A 21879-nucleotide genomic window follows, 5' to 3' on the forward strand; every position below is an offset into this window, starting at 1 on the left:
CTCATGTATCTGTCGTTGCACCCTCAGCATTGCTATGTTTACTTGAACTTTAGGAACCCTTGTAGTTGTACTAGAACGAAACAAAATCAGGCGTGTAGGGGTGTAGTGTCAGTGTTGTCGAGAGGAAGCAATTGCAAATCAGGAAGAAGAGAAACTGCAGTGGCAGCACGAGACAGGGTAGTTGATTTCGGGAAATACAAGGGGAAGATGCTGGGAAGCCTTCCATCAAGCTACCTGAAGTGGGTCTCGAAGAATTTACGAGCAGGGGATTCTGAGGAGTGGGCAAAGCTGGCAGACCAAGTCCTTGGAGACCCAATCTACAGAGACCGCATCGAGTGGGAGTTGGCTCTCAATGTGTTGAATGGCAATTCTTCTTCTTCGAGACAACCCACCAGTACTAGAGGAGGAGCGGTTTCTGAGCTTGAGGAGATAAGTGAGAGGTTTGGTTGGGATAATCTTGACAAGATTGGTTGGGGCAAACTTGATTTCGACCTTCTCGGCACATCTAAGGGTGGTAGAATTCCCAGACTTGTCAATCTCAATCTCATTCAACCCAAACAACAAAGAGTCAGAGACAACCACACACCAGAACCTCAACCTAGTAGGAGAACGGAGAGAAGGGAGAGGCGGAAAATGATGAAATTGAGGACACAGGAGGAGGAAGCACAAGCAGAACAACAGCAGCTGAACAACAATTTCCATAAGAGTCATACTCATAGCCATAGGGAAGAAGAACAAGAACAAGATGTGAAGAATGCTCCCATTGCCAACCCATTCCCTGGACGTCAGGCCCTTCTGCGGAGGGCCATGAACCACCGCACAACACCCACCACCATTACAAGATTCTGAACACCACCGGCATTGCATGCCTTTCTTCTTTTCCTTATTATTATTATGTAGTTCCCATTTTCGCATTTTCAATGAAATCTTTTCCCAACATCTTTTCCAATATAATACTATGTGTGTGTCTGTTTGGCCTTATGCGGAGTGCCATAAATTAAGAATTGATTTAGCAAGGAGCTTTTGTGTTTAACATAATTCATTTTAGGGTTAAATAAGGTTTGGCCCTTATACTACACTAAGTTTAAGTTTGAAAGTATTATCTTTTCGGTGCAAAGTTTGAATTTAATCTCTACTATTTGAGAAACTACCTAGTTTTAATCACTACAGGAGGTGGTGGTTAGGTGATCTTGCCACATGGCTTCACCGATCCTACATAGAATTGTCATGTGTTTAATGAAGCTTATGTGTTTTTTATTTAAATTTCATTTTTCCATTTCAAATTAATTCATTAGAGTGGTATGCCCATCAAGTCACGTAATCTTGGACCTTCGACGATGTCAACGAGCTTAGTTCATCAGCTGTTGCACAAGAAGTGGGGGGAGGGGATAAGGAGGTAGGTCAACATGGAGTCACAATGCGAGGAGTGGAAGGTTCTAAACCCTAAACCCTAAACCCTAAACCCTAAAAGTCTAAAAGTCTAAATTCTCGAAACCCTGACACACAAAAGTCCCGAAACCGTGAAACCCTAAAACGCTGAAACCCTAAATACCCGAATCCCTAAAACTCCGAAACCTCGAAACGCTAGAGCGCCGAAAATACCTGGTATGGGCCTTTGAGGTATGTCAAGGACATTATTTCAAGAATTCCCACCAAGTTTCACGAGATATGCATGCATGAATACTTAAATTTGCTTGTCAAACACCCCCGAAACTTGATTTCATTGCAAAAGTGGGCACCGTTGCAAAGCACGTATTCCATAGAGGGTATAACCGGGTATGAGCCTTTTGGGTCATGTCGAGGACAATATTTCAAGCATTCATGCACAGAGGAATTTTGAAATTTGCTTGCAAACACACCCGAAACTCGGATTCATGGCAAAAGTGGCACCATTGCAAACAAAGTATTCTACGACGGGTTTGATCGGATATGATCCTTTTGAGGGTATGTCAATGAAATTATTTCAAGCATTCCCATCTTGTTTCACGAGATATGCACGCATGAATCTTAAAATTTTCTTGTAGAACACCCCCGAAACTCGGTTTCATGGCAAAAGTAAGCACCATTGCAAGGCACGTATTCCATATAGGGTATAACTGGATATGACCATCGAGAATTCCCACCAAATTTCACGAGATATGCATGCTGGAATTTTGAAATTTGCATGCAAAACACCCCCGAAACTCGGTTTCATGGCAAAAGTGGACACCGTTGCAAAGCACGTATTCCATAGAGGGCATAACAAAATATGATCTTATAGGGGTATGTCAAGGACATTATTTCAAGCATTCCCACCAAGTTTCATGAGATATGCACGCATGAATTTTTAAATTTGCTTGTAAAACACCCCCGAAACTCGGTTTCATGGCAAAAGTGGGCAATTTTGCAAAGTACGTATTCAATAGAGGGCATAACCGGATATGATCCTTTTGGGGTATGTAAAGGACATTATTTCAAGCATTCCCACCAAGGTTCGCAAGATATGCACGCAGAAATTTTGAAATTTGCTAGCAAAACACCCCCGAAACTCGGTTTCATGGCAAAAGTGGGCACCATTGAAAAGAAAGTATTCCACAAAGGGTTTTACCGGATATGGGCCTTTGGGGTTTGTTAAGGACATCATTTCAAGCTTTCTCACCTAGTTTCACTAGATATGCACGCATGAATCTTGAAATTTGCTTGCAAAACACCCCCGAAACTCGGTTTCATGGCTAAAATGGGCACCATTGCAAAGCATGTATTCCATAGAGGGAATAACCGAATATGAGCCTTTTGGGGTATGTCAAGGACATTATTTCATGCATTCTCACCCATTTTCACGAGATATGCACGCATGAATTTTTATATTTGCTTGCAAAACACCCCCGAAACTCGGTTTCATGGCATAAGTGGGCACGATTTCAAAGCAAGTATTCCATTAATGGTATAACCTAATATGATCCTTTTGGGGAATCTCAAGGACATTATTTTAAGCATTCCCACTAAGTTTCACAAAATATGCACGCAGGAATTTTGAAATTTCCTTGCAAAACACCCTCGAAACTCGGTTTCATGACAAAAGTCAGCACCATTTTTAAATAAGTATTCAATAATGGGTTACCCCGGTTATGGGCATTTGGGGGCATTTCAAGCACATTATTTCAAGCATTCCCACCAAGTTTCACGAGATATGCACACATAAATTTTGAAATTTTCTTGCAAAACACACCCGAAACTCGGTTTCTTGGCAAAAGTGGGCACCATGGCAAAGAAAGTATTCCACAGAGGATTTGACCGGGTATGGGTCTCTTGGGTATGTCAAGAACATTATTTCAAGCATACCCACCTTGTTTCATGAGATATCCACGCTTGAATCTTGAAATTTTCTTGCAAAACACCCTCAAATCTCGGTTTCATGGCAAAAGTAGGCACCATTGTAAAGCACGTATTCCATAGAGGGCATAAACGAAGGAAAAAGAGACTGCTTAAATGATCATCATCAAAACATTCCTAGCAATCAAATTATAAGCAGCAATGTTAGAATGTGTTACTTTAGTTGGTGTATTAGTTTGTTATATTCTGTTTCAAAAAATTACCTTTGATTGTCGCTCGTTTGTTAAGAAGTTAGTTTCTGTTAGTGACACCCTGCTGAGAGAAGTTTGCATAAATACATATCTCTTTGTAATCATGATTCATCGTAATGAATATTAGGAAATGTTCATCAGGAATGTGCAGAAGTTTCAAATAACGAGAACTTAAATAACAACAATCAAGCCTTTTTGCATTAGTTTGGAGACATAATAGCATTGATGAGAAAAATAATAGCATGACTAAGACCTGATTGTTTGAGGATCAAGAAGAGCAGGGTCCAATCTAGTACATATGGGCCAAACTTCACCGTTGAATGTAGACTAAGTCAAACAACATCTGGTACAACGAAGGGCACTGTATCTGGGACAACTATGGTCAAACTTCATCCAGGATAGTCAGGGATAATATACATTTAGGATGGCCATAGGCTTCAAAAGGAGGATATGACACTGGGGTGAGTTCACCTGCAGCTTTTGAGGTAGGTCGTAGAAACGTGAAATCGCACACCATGTTCCTCTCTCTCTCTCTCTCTCTCTCTCTCTCTCTCTCTCAAATATGCTGAAATTCAAAAACCCTAGAAAACAAAAAAAATCCCAATTCGAAAAACCACCTTCATCTTTCTTCTTCATCATCTCTCACTTAGATCACACACCATTCATTCTTCGTCTGCCAGGATTTGCGAATACCCCCACCTCATGCCACCTCGCCCTCCACCTGTCCAAAACTCTCCCAAAACCTTTTTTTTTACCCTTTTTTGCATTATTCGAAAATACAAACTGAGTTTTCATTAGTATGGGAAGGACAAAAATATATGGGAATGGATGTTGAGTGGGGAGATTGTGAATTATGTCACCTACAATGAGTTTTTTTATAGGCAAATGTTAGTTGTTAGTAATGTTAGTAAATTAGTCATCCTCAGGGTTCGAACCCTAGACCCTTCACCCTTCATCCCACCCAACTATTATGTCTCTGACTCTTACCACTTGAGCTAACCTTCGGGGACGTCAACTACAGTGAGTGACCGGGGAGGGAAATTGATTGATGTAAGTAGAGTTGACAGGGACTGTTTTAAAATGTGTGTGGAATCCAAGTGTTGTGGTCATGAACAAACTAGAAAGGAAATAATAAAATATTTGGGTTAAACGTGAAAATCGTCCTTGAACTTTGAGTGAGTTTTGATTTCCATTCCCCGTCGGAAAATCTTCTTATGGACGTCCTCAAACTATGGTTTTTGTTTAGAAACCGTCCTCACCGCCGATGATGCTCCGGTCACCGCAGATATCCATTTTTTGTTGACGTGGACATGCCACGTCATTTAATGAAATGACGTGGATTTTTTTAAAAGTAAAAATAAACAAATTAAATTTATAATCAAACCCCCAAATTTTTTCCTAAATAAACCTAACTAATAATCAAGTAATTTAGATACTCATAATTTTTTATAATGTATATAAATTTTGCTAAAGACATAGACTGCCTCTATAGAACAACACAGTCAAGAACGTCTAAAAATAGTAACAACCATTTTGTACATTCAGTCGGTGACTTGAAATGCGAGGAAAAAAATACAAGCGTCGTGCATCGCATAGGTATTGTCCCAGTACTGTATAAATCAGAAGATGCATAAACCCCTATCTCACGACCACCACTATAAACCAGCCCCCACCATTGCAATAGCTCTGACAAGCACTCCACATTACCGAGGATCCCTTGCAACAATCAAGCCGAACCAAAGCCAGAAATCACACCCAAACATAAACCCAAAAAAATTGTTGAAGAACAAAAGGGGAAGAAGCTCATAATTTTCAATCTGAAAATGAGCTCCATCTGGTACTTTTGGGTATACTTGATATTATCACGCCTCGTCGTCCCTCTTATGGGTATCGTTGCTAATATATCCCTCTAAAACAACCTCAGACTTCATCAATCAACAATGATTCCTTTTCCACTTCAAACTCTAGAATCTAGAAATCACAAAAAGGAGAATTGAGAAGCTGAGATCTTTGATTCTCACTCCTTCATTAGGTACGATTCTCCTTCCTGATATGTGATTCTCATTTCTCACCAATACCGTCGCCCAATCTCTAGAATACAATACAACATAATATTAAACTCATAAGTATATTAGGTGATTAACTTAAACAAACATTATGTCTTGAGCTAAATGGTACAAAAAAATTATTCCCACACTATTGAGTTGGTTTGGATTCATCGAATATTCAATCCACAATTTTGACACCAAACTGATGGTGATCGGATGCAGTAAAAAAATTCCGAACTGAAATGATGATCTAAGCCAATCAACTATAATGTGTTTGGTTCGGTTCAGTTTGATCAAATTTGCGGATCGAATTATATCCACTTACAAAATAAAAACTATGAATTTTTTTGAAGGGAGTAAATTTAATTAACACCTATTCTATAGGAAATAAAAATATATTTAACCCTTAATTCAATTTTGAGGTCGCTTTGAATTGAAGGAAAATTCGATTAAGTTCGAAAGAAGATTTGAACTACAATAGCAATTAAAGCCCATTAAATAAACAATTAAAAATAAAATTATTATTTGAAAAAGAATTCAAACTAACGGTCGGAAAAAAACATGATTGATTTATTATAGCCGAAATCCCTAAATCATCCCTATCTCCTTGTCAATTCCAAAATTAACCCTCAACGTCTTTCTCCTCTGACACGATACGATGAAAACCCTAAATCAACCCCAATCTCTCTCCTCCAATTCCGTAAATCACACTCCTTCTTGCTGCAGATTCCCAAATCAACCCTCACCTGTCTCATCCACACCATTGTCGCTTACGTGTTCTTCTTCTACCCCTTCCCAATGCATTGATAAAGCTTCCTCCTCCAATTTTTCAAATTTAGCCAATCAGATTCAACACTTGCATCGTTCCACCGAATCATGGGTGAAAGTATACATTTCCATCGCCAATTTCTTCAGATTTCTGAGAAAAGCGTTTGATGACATAATTCCTCCATCAATCCAAGGTTTTTTCTGGTCAAAGATCGTTTCTTTATTGCTGAAAAAAGAGGATAAAGCAGCATTGAGAATTGAACAGTATTGGGATGCCAGCTTGGTGGCCAATGAGTTTTATGTGGCTGCGCAGAGTCATCTACCAACTCTTGTTGCAAACAACTCTAGTTGTCTGAGAGTTGCAAGGTTTGACCAGAAGTCTCTGTTGCAGGCGGTGGAGGAAGGTCAAGAAGCGATGGATCAGTTTGAAGGGATAAATATCGGATGGAAACTGGAGGCTGAGGCATCCGACAAAGCATTTAGCAATGTGAAAAAAACAATAATTTTGAGCTTTAATCACAACTGCAGGGAGAAAGTTATCCACCAATATCTCCCACATCTGGTTAAGTTGCATGAATGTAAAGTGTCTCAGGTAAAGGTTCCTAAAATATTTTCTTACGAGGGTTATTGGGTTGGAAATGAATTGTCCAAGCATGGAAACGCTTGCCATTGATCCTTGTCTTAAAGATGCCATAATCGAAGACTTGGATAGATTTCTCAGTAAGAAAGAATTTTATAAGAGGGTAGGGAAACCTGGAAGAAGGGCTACATGTTGTATGGTCCTCCTGGAACAGGCAAATCAAGTCTCATCGCAGCAATGTCAAATTATCTAAAATTTGACATCTTTGATCTTCAATTGTCTAGTGTGACTTCTGATGCTAATTTGAAGAAGATGGTGTTGAGCACCCCCAGACGCTCTATGATCATTATTGAAGATATTGATTGCAATAAGGAGGTGCGCGCACGCTCTGCTGGGAAAATGAGTGAAGAAGCTGACAAGCACAAGTTCACCCTATCAGCTATGCTCAGTTTTATGGATGGCCTCTGGTCAGGAGCTGGGGAAGAGAAGATGTAGGATCACGCGCTTACCACTACGCCAAAACCAATTGGTGTTAGTGAGGGCGCAACGTTATTTCTTATAGCGTAGCAGACAGCGCCCCGTTTCGAATGCTACCTGCAGGCAGGATGCTGGCCCACCTGGACCCAACAATCCCCCCCCAGCACCTGCCAGCCAAACTAGCTGCACAGCATGCCTTCCGTGGGATTCGAACACGGGACCTGGCTCTGATACCACTTTTAGGATCACGCGCTTACCACTACGCCAAAACCAATTGGTGTTAGTGAGGGCGCAACGTTATTTCTTATAGCGTAGCAGACAGCGCCCCGTTTCGAATGCTACCTGCAAGCAGGATGCTGGCCCACCTGGACCCAACAGAAGATCATCATTTTCACCACCAATCACAAGGAGGTGTTGGATCCGGCCCTTCTCAAGCCTGGGAGTATTGATTACCAAATCAACATGTCATACCTTAAATCTAAGGCCTTTGAGATTTTGGCTAAGAACTATCTCGGAGGTGAGCATCAGGATCATCCGGCTTTTAAAGAAATTCAGCACCTTCTTGAAGTGTTAGACATCACGCCTGCCGAAGTTGCTGCAAATTTTCTTCGCTTTGAGGGTGCAGAATCAGCTCTAGGAGGCCTTTTAAACTACCTGAAGAAACAACAAAGGAGAAAGGAAGACACTTCTCCATAGTAGAATAGGATTATGATTAGATGAACTTGTTAATTCTTTTTGAACTAAAGGCTATATGCCGATGTATTGACTGTTTTTGAGCTGAGTTTTATACAAATCAGTTGTTTGATATTTTGAGCAACTTCAATTTTTTTTCCTGAATTTGCTTTGCTTGCTTAATTTAATATTGGACATGGCATAGCAGTTGGAGGCCCATGTGTTATAATTTCCATTTCAGGGCACTATAGGTTGATAGTTTGATACTTATAAGACATGGGCCAAGCGAAGGTATCAAACTACCATCTATGTCTTATAAAGTTCTATTTGGATATGTAGTTACCCTTTATATGGATCTTATATGAAGTTGACAATTGTGTATTATTTGTTCTAAGTAGGTTCTGATTATTGATCATGCAGATGTAATAGCAATGCAGGTTTGTAGTGATGTTTCTTTGAATTATTATTCCAATTTGATTTTAACCTTGATTTGAACTACAAGATGAATTTTGCTAATAAATGGGCTATTCTGCATGAAGACATGTTTAAAAAAGAGGTTTGACTGATGACTGAAGATTGGTGATAGGTTGTGAATATGACCCCATTCCATAGAATGTCAGATCAAATAAATGCTGAGCCTTGTGTAGTATAGATAACCATACTGTACATGTGTAACTATTGCTTGTTTAGGGACTATTTTAGTGGTATACTTATAGGTTTTTTGCCCCTATTTTGTATAAGGGAAAAAATTATACAGAAATGGGAGGACATTAGGGAAAAACAGTTATTTAGAGGAGAGAGAAAAAGGATCTAACTTTTTGTTGGGTAGGGAAGTTTCGGGGGAGAATGGGATAGGCATGCTTTTCTTATCAGTTTCGAGTATTAGCTTGGGATATAGGTGGTAGTTTGATACCTTGACTTGGAGCATTTGCTCTTTCGTAATTTTCCTTCGGTTATTATCATTAATAGGATCTCTCTTTATTAGCTTGGAATTGTTTCTACGGATTGGTGCTCTCATTTCATTTAGTGATTATCAGAGGGAGATACTTGTGTATTCAAACTTAGATGGATTCCAACGGATTGATGCTTTTGATGCTCACAAGGTGTCTGTTAGGAAATTTGGGAGAATAGGCTTCAGAGTTACTCTATGAAACAGGATACCTCATCTTGTTATGAGCTGAAAAATAAAATATTCAATACTAAGCAATTCTAAGATAGTCACGCAGTATGTACTAGATCCATTTATTGGGCACTCATAAATTGGCTACCCGTAGATGTTCATTCATGCAAATTTCACGCACTCTGGGCATGAAGAGAGTGTTGAGAAGTCTCAAATGGATAGGGCCTAATAAGTGTTTATTGTGAGAAAGTGCTGCAATTTTCTAGAGACATCTAGATTGTTACCTAGTCTAGAATGTTGTTTAAACAACTAGAAACAACCAAAAATAAAAAAATGTAAACCGACATGTCTAAGTCGGTAGAACACTGCCTATATATATAGGATCAAAGCATTGCAATTGAGTGTGTGGAGAATCACTAATCCATCTCCACCACCATGTGTACTTGCTCTATATAATGTATGAAAGCCACACGGCTAAGTTCACAACCCAATCTATTTTCTATTTTCTAACAATGGTATCAGAGCTGCGTTCGGTCATACACTGGGCGTAGTGATACTACTCACCTACTATTTTAAAAACTACCCTTGCACTCTTAACCCATCTCTAAACTTTTTCTAAGCTTTGGCTAATATCACTCGACCTTCATCTATCACCATCTATTTTTGGTGAAATCTATCATCTAAAAAAACTAGCCACAGGCCTCTGAGACTCAAGTTCATCTAGAAGGAGCACAAGCCTGCCTATGACGACGGTCTCTGAGGCTCCGCTTGAGTACATGCCCAGCCAATCCAAGTCCAACAAAATGACTCTAGTTGGATTTGATGAGAGTGATGAAATAGCCAACAACAAGTCTCACATCAATGGGTTGGAGGCAAGAAGAATGGTTCAAAACTGAAGCCAGCTAAAATTGCACCATCAACGGTGGAAGCAAAGACAACTAAAGAGGTCAAGCTCAACTATTGCAAAGCTGAAGATCGGCTAGCAGATATATTCACAGAGACATTGCCCATAGCAAGATTTGAAGAGCTACAAGCTATGTTTGGAGTCACAAGAAAATTGCATCAAGGAGGAGTGTTAGAAAGTGCTGCAATTTTCTAGAGAAATCTAGATTGCTACCTAGTCTAGAAACAACCAAAAATAAAAAAATGTAAACCGACATGTCTAAGTCGGTAGAACACTGCCTATATATATAGGATCAAAGCATTGCAATTGAGTGTGTGGAGAATCACTAATCCATCTCCACCACCATGTGTACTTGCTCTATATAATGTATGAAAGCCACACGGCTAAGTTCACAACCCAATCTATTTTCTATTTTCTAACATTTATAAAGGGTAGAGCGACCCTCACCTCTTAGCTATCTTTTGGGGTAGAGTTAGACCTACCCTGAATTCTAATAAATTGGAGGCGTATGAAAATGGAAGCTATGAGTGTGCAGTATATATGCCACCTCGAGTCAAAAGAATACAATTGAATATCAAGTGAAAAATAATTCCAATTTAAACTGAAGCTTGGTTTATCAAAGAGATGGAGTACATGGTTGTTCTTTTGCGTGCTGTTTGTCTTCTCTCTATCATTTCTATTCAGTTATGTAGTTCATTATTTATCTGTTGGATGAACTGCATGGTACACTCAGATTATTAGAGATGAAGGCTTCACAAAAAAGTGAGATATACATTTCTGGTTTTTCTACACCAGATTTTTGAGATCTGAGTTTGTATTCGTTGTTTAGGTATCTTGATGAGTATGCCAGATTTTACAGACAAACAGTAATCCTGGGGTTCCATCCATATCCAGGTAATGAATTTGTTGTTACTTCTTGTAGCCCAGGTCTTTTGAGAACAATTTTTCATTATTCATGTGTAAAACCTTCTTTAGAGAAAGCCAGGTCTTTGCATTCTTCTGCCTTTCTGTTGTAAATGGGGCAGATATTACTATTTTAGTTTGCTCAACCTGCCTTCTGTGAGAATGGTATTGTCCATTTGAATTTACATTACAATCATCATGGTAATCTGTTTCTAGTTATAGAATATGGTCAAAATTTAGGGCCCGTTTGATTTATATAAAACAGTTTTTAGTTATTTTTCTATGATTCTTGTTTAATAAGATATGTTATGGAAAACTGATCTTATAAACACTTCTTCTTCTATGTTTTTAAAACTAAAATTGCAAAATACCCCGGTGATGTCTTCTGATTTTGTTTTTAGTTTTCAAGTCATAGATCTTTCAGCTTTGCAAAACATCCCGCTGAAGCAGATTTTTCTTTTAAAAACACTAGGATTTTACCCGTGCGATGCATGGAACCTGCTCATTTTATGTATTTAAATGGTTTGTTCTTAGATATACCTTTAACTATGATATGAATCATTAAAAATGTTGGAGCATCAGTTAAATATCGACCAATAAACGATTATCAAGTATCAAATACGACTTAATATATTCTCTTACGTGCATTCTTCAAAAGCATTTATAAAATAATTCTCCGATGTATAAAAAAAAAGAGCATTTATCAAAATAAAACCCGGATGAGTTCGCGGCATCTTCATTAACAGAATATATTTAGCAAATAAAATTCCATGTGATAGATTTATGCAAAAGAGGAGTAATTGTTAAAGAAATTTTGGAAATAAATGTAGAACATTGCAACCGCCATAGTTTAAACGATACATATGAAGTCCAGTAGCTCAAATACATCAAACTTAACAACAAAAACTTCAAATTTAACACATAACAAAAGAAGAAATTCAAGTGCGGACATTATGGCGGCGCACTTCAACCCGGTAGGTATCCTCTTGTTCCATCTTAAAAAATAGCAACTGATCCCTAGCGCGTAATCGTTTCTCCTTGGAAAATTCGTACCAGCCAGCCCAAACACGCAAGAATTCAGCCTATCATCTGCCCATTTTACTGTCCATTTGACTAAGTTCCCATCCGACAATATGATGTTAAGAGAGGGCGGTTTGTGTTCAAGGTACTCAATCACAACACTTGCAGGGATAAGCTGGGAAATCAAACAAAACATCACTTCTTGCAAAGTTATATATGTTTTAAATATGAAAAAAAGATACTGGGATGATTAATACCAAAACTTGATCTCCCATGCTCATGGGCTGAGTGAGATCCTTGAACCAAGCTACCTCCCCTTCCACAACATGGCCCTCTTCCTCGTGTGCTCCGTAATCCACCTCTGTATCCTCATCATAGAAAATCCTGATGGTGAAATGCCCCGACCTATTATATGTATAGTGCATCGTCATAGGTTGATTGATATGAAGTGCTTCACGAATCTCGTCATACCCATCTTCAAAATGAACCTCTTCGGACATAGTTTTAACTCCCACTGAATACCAATGATTTGTCGGATCAGTAAAAAAGACACTTCCAAACTGCTTTATTTCTGGATGGTTTCGAACAAACCACCTGGGAAGAGCAATGAACTCCTACATGCAATACATGCCAATGATAAGAAACAACTAAAAAAAACTGTGTCCGAAGATCTACCATGACCACCAATGTTCTATGCATCGTGGTAAGTGTAGATTGACATTCAAAGTGAGACTTGACATTCACAGTCCCAAAGCTTATGAAACAAAAGCAAATATGAAATCACCTCAACAACATATACTGTTTAATACCAGAGTATAGAGATGTGGAAACTTATAGAATATAAGGAATCACATAAAAATATTAGAAATATAAAGTGCATATTAACTCTTCAAACTACGGTGATATCCATCTATAAACTGTGCATGTTGAAAATAAATCAATTATATTCAAAAAATACATGGATTAGAATGATGAATATGAACTGGAAAACTTGATGCAGTTCATTAAACAGTCCTTAAAAAAAACGTAGAGCTAACCGTATTAGCATAAAATCTCTTCAAAAAGCAATTTCCCCCCTCTGGTAGGCTTGATAGCTTGACCGATGCGATGCACGGAGGTTTAATCTCTAATTTTGCTTGCTTAACATAATAATTTTATCTGAATGATGCACGTTATATAATAAACATAATTAATGCGACTGAAATTGGAATTGATAACACATGACCTTAACCATGTAAACATTTATGGTCCAATACATGTTAAAAGTAAACTTTTAAATTAATTAAATTTTATATACAAATTTAGATATATAAATTGTAAATCATTTGTTGACTTTAATGGAGTTTTAATAATAATTATTATTATTACTTTTATTGTTAGATACTGCACATTATTTTCCACTAAGAAAATAGTTTCATTGTTATTGTGAATGAGATATCAAAAGAACTTTACACATCATGCAAGTGTAAGCCTAGCCCAACCTACATGATAATGCTAATGGACAAATAAAAGAGATTGCCCATAAACAGTAAATACAAAACTTGCAATTTCACAAGACAGGGGCTCAGTTAAGTCATTGATCAAAAGTTCTTGTAAAACAAAACCTTTTTTTTATGATAAAAAAAATATCCATACCACAATATTAGTTATTATCTTCTGAACCTAAATTTAATCAGTGCAAGAACAAACAAAATGGATATAGCATAAGCATAATATGTAGCAAAAGACGCTACCTTCAAAGCTACACAGGACATAACCCATATTAGTTATTATTCGTTGACACAATATATAACAAACTGCTTGAAAGCAAGACTTGGTACATTAAAGATAGACAAAAAAAAATTGACAACATAAGCCAACACATTATCTACTAAATTGACCAACCAATAGCTGAATATACCAAATTTCTGAATTCATGTTATAGAAAACATAAATGCAGGACTTGTGGCTCTTTCACCTTCCTGATCTACTTCAACAATTTTGAACTGCTACTTCAAGGTACGGAAATGCAATCATAAGTTTGGACACTATCTGCTCCATTAGATCTTCAATTTCAACCACATGATTCACTAAGGGCATGATTCCTTTAGCAGCTTCAATATCCCACAGCTCGTGGCAAGGAAGCAAAAAGATCAACATATAAATCCCACATATACATCTATAATTTTAAAAATATATACATATAAATTTTATAATATAACCTGCCACCCACTACACTTAAATATCAGGAACCATTATATATGCAAGCAAAAAAAGATTTAAAAGAATGGATAGGATTTTCTCACATGCTATTTTGTCAACCAATCACACAGAGTAAATAAATCATGTCGTTTGATGCACTGAGGAAGCAAGTTAATATATAAAAATGTATATTACTTGAGTTCTCGCCTACCCAAAAAAACGTGAGTTCTCAACACAGATATAAAAAATGCCATTGTCTAGTTAAGGCTCAGATCCACATCCAAAGCACTTATTCCAAAGGCAAAAATAATGGTTTGAGGACAAACTGTACTCTAATATCATCATCAAATGCATTTTAATAATACACCAGTATATCCATAGAAAAGAAATACATAAAACAGTATTTCCCTCCTCAAAACAGTCAGACCCTGTCAAAGTATCTTTTCCTTATGGTAGACATTGTCATGTAAGTTGCCAACCTGTAAAAACTGGCAGTGGAAGATAATATTAGTAAAAATTAGAAGAACTTCTTTTCAGTTTGCACCAACTCTAACATAAATACTGTGGAAGAAAGGGAGTTGTTCCTTGGATAACACTTTTCCTAGACAATAAATTTCTACATTACAACACCAAAGAACAGTGAAAGAAACATGCTCAAAATCTTGATGCACAACCCAGCATGAGCAAACTCACACTCAAAGGGGCAATTTATAGGCACATACCTGCATGAGGATCAACACACAAACAGGGAAAGTAGATAACCATATGGAAATCCGACAAGAACTGGAAGCAATCGAATCAAACAGCCTGGAAGCACCTTTAGTAGCTGGTCTTTCTGAGGTAGTAGTAGCTCAAAGAGCCTGTAAAGCAAAATTTGTAGCTTGCTTTTCTATTTAGGGTAGCTTCTACTGCACACAAACCAATGATGGAGCTTCAAGGTGCAACTTTACCCCAAAATCCAGGGGAAACCGATATGTGAAGGACAATTCACACAAGGAATAGGACAATTCACAAGGAGAAACTATCAAGCATTTTTCTACTCTGTAAAAAGGTGAACCAGTTCCAAAATTAATCCCCTTATGGTTTATTCAAAGATCTCCACTGTTGACGGATTCATTATTTGATTCAAAGCGCAAAACATACAGATTTTAAGAAAACCTGCAATATATTTCATGCTGGGAATAGTAGCAAGGGAACAAACAAATGACCGGAGAAAGAGCAAATGCTAAAATTATTGAAATGCAAAAAAAAGGCAAATTGAATCAGGTTCCTCTCCTTCAAGTTATCTTTATGTCAAATTTGAAGTACAAAATTTCATGAGAAGCATCTTCATTAGATGTGATTTGCTTATTAATCACGATTGAAGTGTCCTCCAAAATATGTTTTAACGCAAAATACTTGATTTTGATTTTAATCCTTACATGCTGAGCATAGAAGTTGCATTTGACTTGTGTGGTAAGCAAGAGTGTTTCTACACAAAAAGCTTAATCTGCAACATGACGTCACAACCTTGAGAGCAGGATCCCATGGCTTGTGGGTAAAAAATAATGGGGTTGGAAAAAAATGGAGCATGAGCCTTTGGCTGGGCAAATATATAGTAGAATCAGAATCATTCTTCTAATTTAACACATTTATATAATAGTAATCCTAATTCCTAACATTATTTAAATCGGTTGATAAGCACTCACTTCGTGAAATCACTTTGGTAGAAAGCTTATGGCTTGTATAGCATTTTCTGGAGGAAATTAACAGCACTTGAACCAAATAATAACAAAGGATACAAATTACTTAGTTAGAGAGCAAAGCAAAGTAGAGGCTAGGATTTCAATGGTAAAAGATCAGTAACAATTTGTAGACCATTGGAGAAATTGCACATGTATTGCAGCAATCAGGAATTACATTAATTTATAGCCATAAATCTAATAATTCAATAGTCAAGGTAACAATATACTTATCATCTGTCAGCTCCAACTCGATCATTCATGTTACCTTCCCAACTTTGGGTATTGCTTTTCACTTGATACATTGGTGATTAATCCAATCAAATCTATGCAACAATGACTCATTCAAACAATAAATGGTCAACCGCGAAATCACAACAAAGAATATCTTAAAAATAAATTGAAAAATCCTAAAAGAATATATGAGATTTACATACCAATCAGATAGTCAGAGTCACCGCCAGTTGACAATATTTCCTCTGTATACTTGAAAGAATAAACATTCAAAGGTATGGCAGGGTCTTTCTCAAGTGCAACCTTTGTTTTTTTAGTGAGAATAAGCTTGTACTCATGGTCAGATGCTATAAAATTGCCGCTGTCGGACAAAATTGCAAAATTGCATATCCTGTAAACCTTTCCTTCACATAATTCAGCCTTGAATTTGGACATCATTGGCTTCTTTGCAATTGCCTCAATTGTTTTACCCTAACATTCAAAAAAAACAGGGCTCAGCATATAAATAACAAAAAACACATGTCAAATTGAATAATATGTGTCACCATTAAACAAACACTGAGCTCAAACAAAGATCATGAAATGATGATCAGAACCACAAAATCAATTAGAACAATGAGAAGAGCAAATAGACTCGAGGGTTCATTCACAGGACAAACTTCCCACATCCACCTAATTCTGAAGTAGTTTTTTCCTGGGCATAGGCTCTTGATATGATTCACTTTGCCACCCATGTCTTCACTCAAAATCAAGAAAATTGGAGCGAAATTGAAATTGAAAGCAATTAAGGGAAATCAATAATCAATAAACAAACTGGAAGCAAGTGCAATGGACTCGGTACACAACATGATCATCTCCACACAAGATGGTTCTATTTATAGCACCCAATTGAAAATGGAGGACAGAAAACATGTAAAGAGACTATGTACACATCATGTAAAGAAAGAAAACAGCTGTTTCGAAATGACTAAAGATGAGAAAAGTACCATAGATTACTGATATGGAGTAGCGACCATAGGTAATAGATGAGTTCCATCATTTCCAGCCTTAAGGTATCCTCAGAAACATAATTTACATCCTTCACAACTAATTATTCTTGACACAAATAAATTAGAGCATAAAATTTGTAATGTGATCATAGTCATTTAGAAATCAATCATAATTGTAAAATCTTGACATGAATATGTTAAGTAAGATAGGAATTAACTTATCATCTGTCAGCTCCAGCTCTATCATCCGTGTTACATTACCAACTTAGGATATTTCTTCTCACTTGATACATTGGTAACTAATCCAATCACATCTACAAAACATGATTCATTACAAAAATTAGAATTCAATATTCTAAACTGAACAATAAATATCTTAACATATGAGCTAAAAAAACAATAAAAGTAGCCGATGTAGTTGATGGTAGCATACCAATTAAAAAATCATAATCACCACCAGTAGCCAATATCTGATCAGTGTCCTTGAAGGAGTATTTAGTCATTGGGATTCCAATTGCTTCTTCAATTGCAGCCCTTGTTTTTTCATTGAACATAATCTTGTAATCATGCTCAGAAGCCATAAAACCGCCACTGTTTGATAGAACAGAGAAATAAGTGATGGTGTAAACTTTGCCTTCACGGAGCTCGCTCTTGAATTTGGACATCAGACCCTTCCGAGCAATGGCTTCAATTTTGTCACCCTTGAAATAAAAAGAACAATAATCAGAACATCAATAAACCAACATTTCATTCAAATAAAGAAGAAAAACTACTATTTAAACAACCACTGCAATGTAGTAAAGATTCAGAAGAAAGGTATAAACCTCAGCATCAATTAGAACTATATGCAAGGCATAGGGACTCAAGGGATCGTTCACAGGACATGCTTCCCACATCCGGATAACCCTAGTCCTAATTTTCAAAAAACTCTTCCCAGGGCAAAGACTCTTGACTGGAGTCACACCACCACCCATGAATCAGACCCAAACTTCGAATAAGTGGATCAAGTTTGAGAAAAAAATGGTTGGGAAGAAGGACAGAAAACTGGAACACAATGTGGGAATTTGAGGAGAATAGGGCTCAATTTATAGAAAAACTCTCAGCAGTTTCGTAGCCCAATTCAAATTGGAAATAAAAAAGATAAATTTAACATTTCAAATCATAACAGCTGTAAAGAAAATAGGGGATGCATTAGGGGATAGGAAATATATCTGTAAAGTGATCTCCATAGGGCTGAGCAGAGGAGAGGAAACCGCATAGCTTAGGGAAGGAGTAGAGGGGTGTTGCAGAGGCTACACGGTAGAGGCAGGAGAGGGACGAGCGTTCGTACAAGGGAGAATGCCATGGTGCAGAGGCTACACGGTAGAGGGAGGAGAGGGTCGAGCGTTCGTCCAAGAGAGAAAGCCATGGTTTAGCGAAATAGTAGATCCTTAGGGATCGGACATCGATGCATAAACGCTGGCCGGTGAGAGGGGTCAAGTCATACCTCTGTGCCTGACGGAGAAAGGCACAATAGCTTCAGTGGCGACGGCGGCGGCCGGAAAACACGGGAAGAAGGAGGTAGGTTTTTCATCTTGGTCAATAGGAAAGTAGGTGTTCAGTAAGATAATTCCTAACCCTAACTGAAGTTAGTAGCTGAGATACTCCAATGCAGCCCAAGAAAGCAGTCGGCCCAAAAGCAAGAAATCTGTAACAAAAAAAAATGGCTCTCATGAACAGTGAAATTGCATCTTGCATTTTAAGTTAGTAGATGTTTTAAATGTTGTTTATAAAAGTAATTTTTAAAGTTTAAATCCAAAAAGCTAAGGGAATCAGTAAATACTAGTTTTTGAATTTTCCTTTTTTGTGAAGGAGTCTTGGTGGTTAACATGTGGTTTATTTCACCTAGGAAAAAGGAAATCTCGTTAGTGGAAGTAGCTTGGAGTGAGGGGGAGGATGAAGAAGCAACTTGGGAATTAGAAGAGGATATGAGAAGGACATACCCTCAACTGTTTAGTATTCTAGGATGTGAATTTCGGGGACGAAATTCTCAAAAAGGAGGGGAGAGTGTAACATCCCACCAACCAGGTAAAGACCTCATAGGCAACGCGAAACCCTAGAGAGTCGGAATAGGTGAATATTCGCTAATAGTATAACTATACTATATAATATACATATATATGTGTGTATGCGTGTATGTGTGAATATTTTATTGTAGTGCTTGTTTGCACGTAAATCGAGACGTCGGTCAATCGACTTTAAATCGACCCGGCAATAGAAGTACCAAAGTCATGGTCATAATAACCCCAAAAAGAGGATGAACTCGAGATAGAGGTAGGATAGGGCTAAATAGATGATCTGGTCACATCTCTTGGCAATGATAGATGCATTGTCTCAGAGTGATCGAAACCCGAATCAAGCTAAAAGAGTGATACCTTAATCACTCAAAAGAGATGATATTGAACCTTGAGAGGGGAAATATACTCTAATTCAGCACTAACAGACCTGAACCAGTATAATATTGCATCAGTTTTGTCCCGACATGGAAAATGATAAAGAAATCGACCAATCGGAGCCTTAGGTTTTGTGTGCAAATGACCTAGGCATGCAATCAGCCATTACACCATGCCAACCTCACCTCTGATTGCTTCTGATCATCTCCAAGCTGCAGCCACGCAACCTCAAGCCCTAGAATAATCCCCATGCATGAAAAGCCATTGGTGGTGCAACTTGAATTAGGGTTAAGCTTGATTTAGCAAATTAATCACCTTACAGCCTATTTAAAGCTTACCACTCGACTCCACGCGACCACAGCTACCCACAGAGTTCCCTAGAACCTTCAGAGAGTGCCCAGAGAGCCCAGAAAGAGAGAGAGGCTGAGAGGAAGTTCTTGAACTTCATCTCTTCGAATCTCTCAAACCAGAGAGAGTTAGGTCCCCATTCTTGTTCCATTGAGTTCCTGGAGAGGAGAGGAAGAAAATCGACTAGTCTTGGTCAAGCTTTGGTCGAGAAACAAAGGATTCACCATCTCCGGAGAAGCTCCGACGAGTCCCTGACCTGTAACTCATCCTTTCTCCCATCTCCGAGCACTTCAGCCACACCCACGATCACCATTCAACTCCCCAAAGCCTGTAGATCAAGAACCTGAGCCAGGAATAGCACGGCGGTGACGTTTTACGACCCTCCGATCATCTTCTCCGGCGAGCATCATCGTTTCCGGCGAGTAAGCTTCTGCAACTTGCTCGTTTTAGCTCGTTTTCGCTCCAAATTATATCCTTAAGCATGTTAGGACATAGTTAGGAAGCTTTAGACTAGTTTAGAGCCACGAATCGTTAGGAATCGAGAGAACCAATACATGGTTTTTGAAGCTCGAAGAAGCTATTGGGTTGAGCTTCTGAGGGTGAATTGGCATGCAAACAGGATCGGTTTATGCTACTGGAAAGTCGTAGGAGCTTTTAGGATAGTTAATCGTAGAAATTGAGCTCTGAGAAGGAAAGCCCCAATTTCACCTCGCGGGCAGCTTTTGAAACCGTTAATTGGCACTGTTAGAGTGCCCAGAAGCTAAAATTAATTGAGCTCTGAGAAGGAAAGCCCCAATTCCAGGAGTCTCCTCACCTTGGAGGTCGAAGGTGTCGGAAGTAGGCTTGACAACCTTCTTCTGGAGCGGCAAAGGCTGATGGGGAGCGGGAGTCTCCTCGCCTTGACGGTTGGAGGTGTCGGAAGCAGATTTGGTGGTTCTCTTCTTGAGCGGCGAAGAGTTCTTATCGCCCTCGCCGTCACAAAGAGGGCGTTTCTTCTTAGGGTTCTCAGCGTTAGTATTGAAGTTTGGCGGAAACTTCGCGAGCCTTCTGGCGGCAGCAAGTTGAAGCTCTTCATTCGTGAAACCCGTGTCGAATGCGAAAGACAAAAAGAACAAGTTAGATGAAAGCATTTCAATTAAACGTACTCATTGAAGCAGGCTAAAGTGAAAGGGCGTCGAGTCAGTAGAAGGGTCGTTGACCTAAGTATATGAGGGGTTCTCGAGTGGCGAGCGCCCTCAATAACCTTGGAGAAATCGAGGATCTATAGCTTGGCGAGGAAGCTGATGATGGTTTTATCCTTGACGGTCAGGGAGTCCGCTGAAGGATCGATGATTCTGTTGGGTTGGTTGGTCCAGTAAAGAGGGAAACGGGCAGTTCCGTCCCTCAGGGTGAAAACTTCAGGATAGGCCTGGTGAACGCCCACCTTGAAGTACTTGCGAGCGAAGCTGGTTTTAGCATTACTCTTCAGAGGATTTAGGCACTTACGGCCTATGCGCGCCTTCAAGGAAATCCAACCTTTGGCCTTCAAAGACTTGGCGTCAACATCGTATAGATAGAAAAAGTGGATGGTTTGTGGTTTGATTCTTATGGCGTCACACAAGATCTCAAAGCAGCGCATCGTTGGGGTGCAATTGGCTGGGAGCTACGTTGATGTAGGACATAACGTCGCAGAAGAAGGGCGAGAAGGGGAATTTTATGTTAGTTTTTTATCTATTAAGTTTAAATTAAAGATTAAATAATGGATTTTCTATTTATTTAATTAAGATAAAACTAATCAGGTTATGGTCCATTTAATTGTTAATTTTAGCCCACTGACTTAGTAAAGGGAATCTTGATACCCACTAAGTCAGTTGAGGGAATTCAGGAAACTACCCCTTTATTCAATCACGTGTGAGTTTGTGATGATTTTGAAACTCTAT

At 38.5% G+C, this 21879-nt stretch overlaps 1 protein-coding gene across 1 annotated transcript; it reads left to right on the forward strand.

Moving 5' to 3' along the window:
• The first annotated feature begins 3 nt into the window (after positions 1 to 3).
• On the forward strand, positions 4 to 979 carry LOC130716579 (uncharacterized). Its single transcript, XM_057566549.1, has one exon. The coding sequence runs from the start codon at positions 4 to 6 to the stop codon at positions 847 to 849; it is 846 nt and encodes a 281-aa protein (XP_057422532.1). The 3' UTR covers positions 850 to 979.
• The last annotated feature ends 20900 nt before the right edge of the window (positions 980 to 21879 follow it).

Source organism: Lotus japonicus, chromosome 5 (genome assembly GCF_012489685.1).
Source record: "Lotus japonicus ecotype B-129 chromosome 5, LjGifu_v1.2".
Lineage (NCBI taxonomy): Eukaryota > Viridiplantae > Streptophyta > Magnoliopsida > Fabales > Fabaceae > Lotus > Lotus japonicus.

What these genes read in the sequence shown, in the direction of transcription:
- LOC130716579 (XM_057566549.1), top strand. Translation starts at nt 4, where the DNA reads ATGTATCTGTCGTTGCACCCTCAGCATTGCTATGTTTACTTGAACTTT.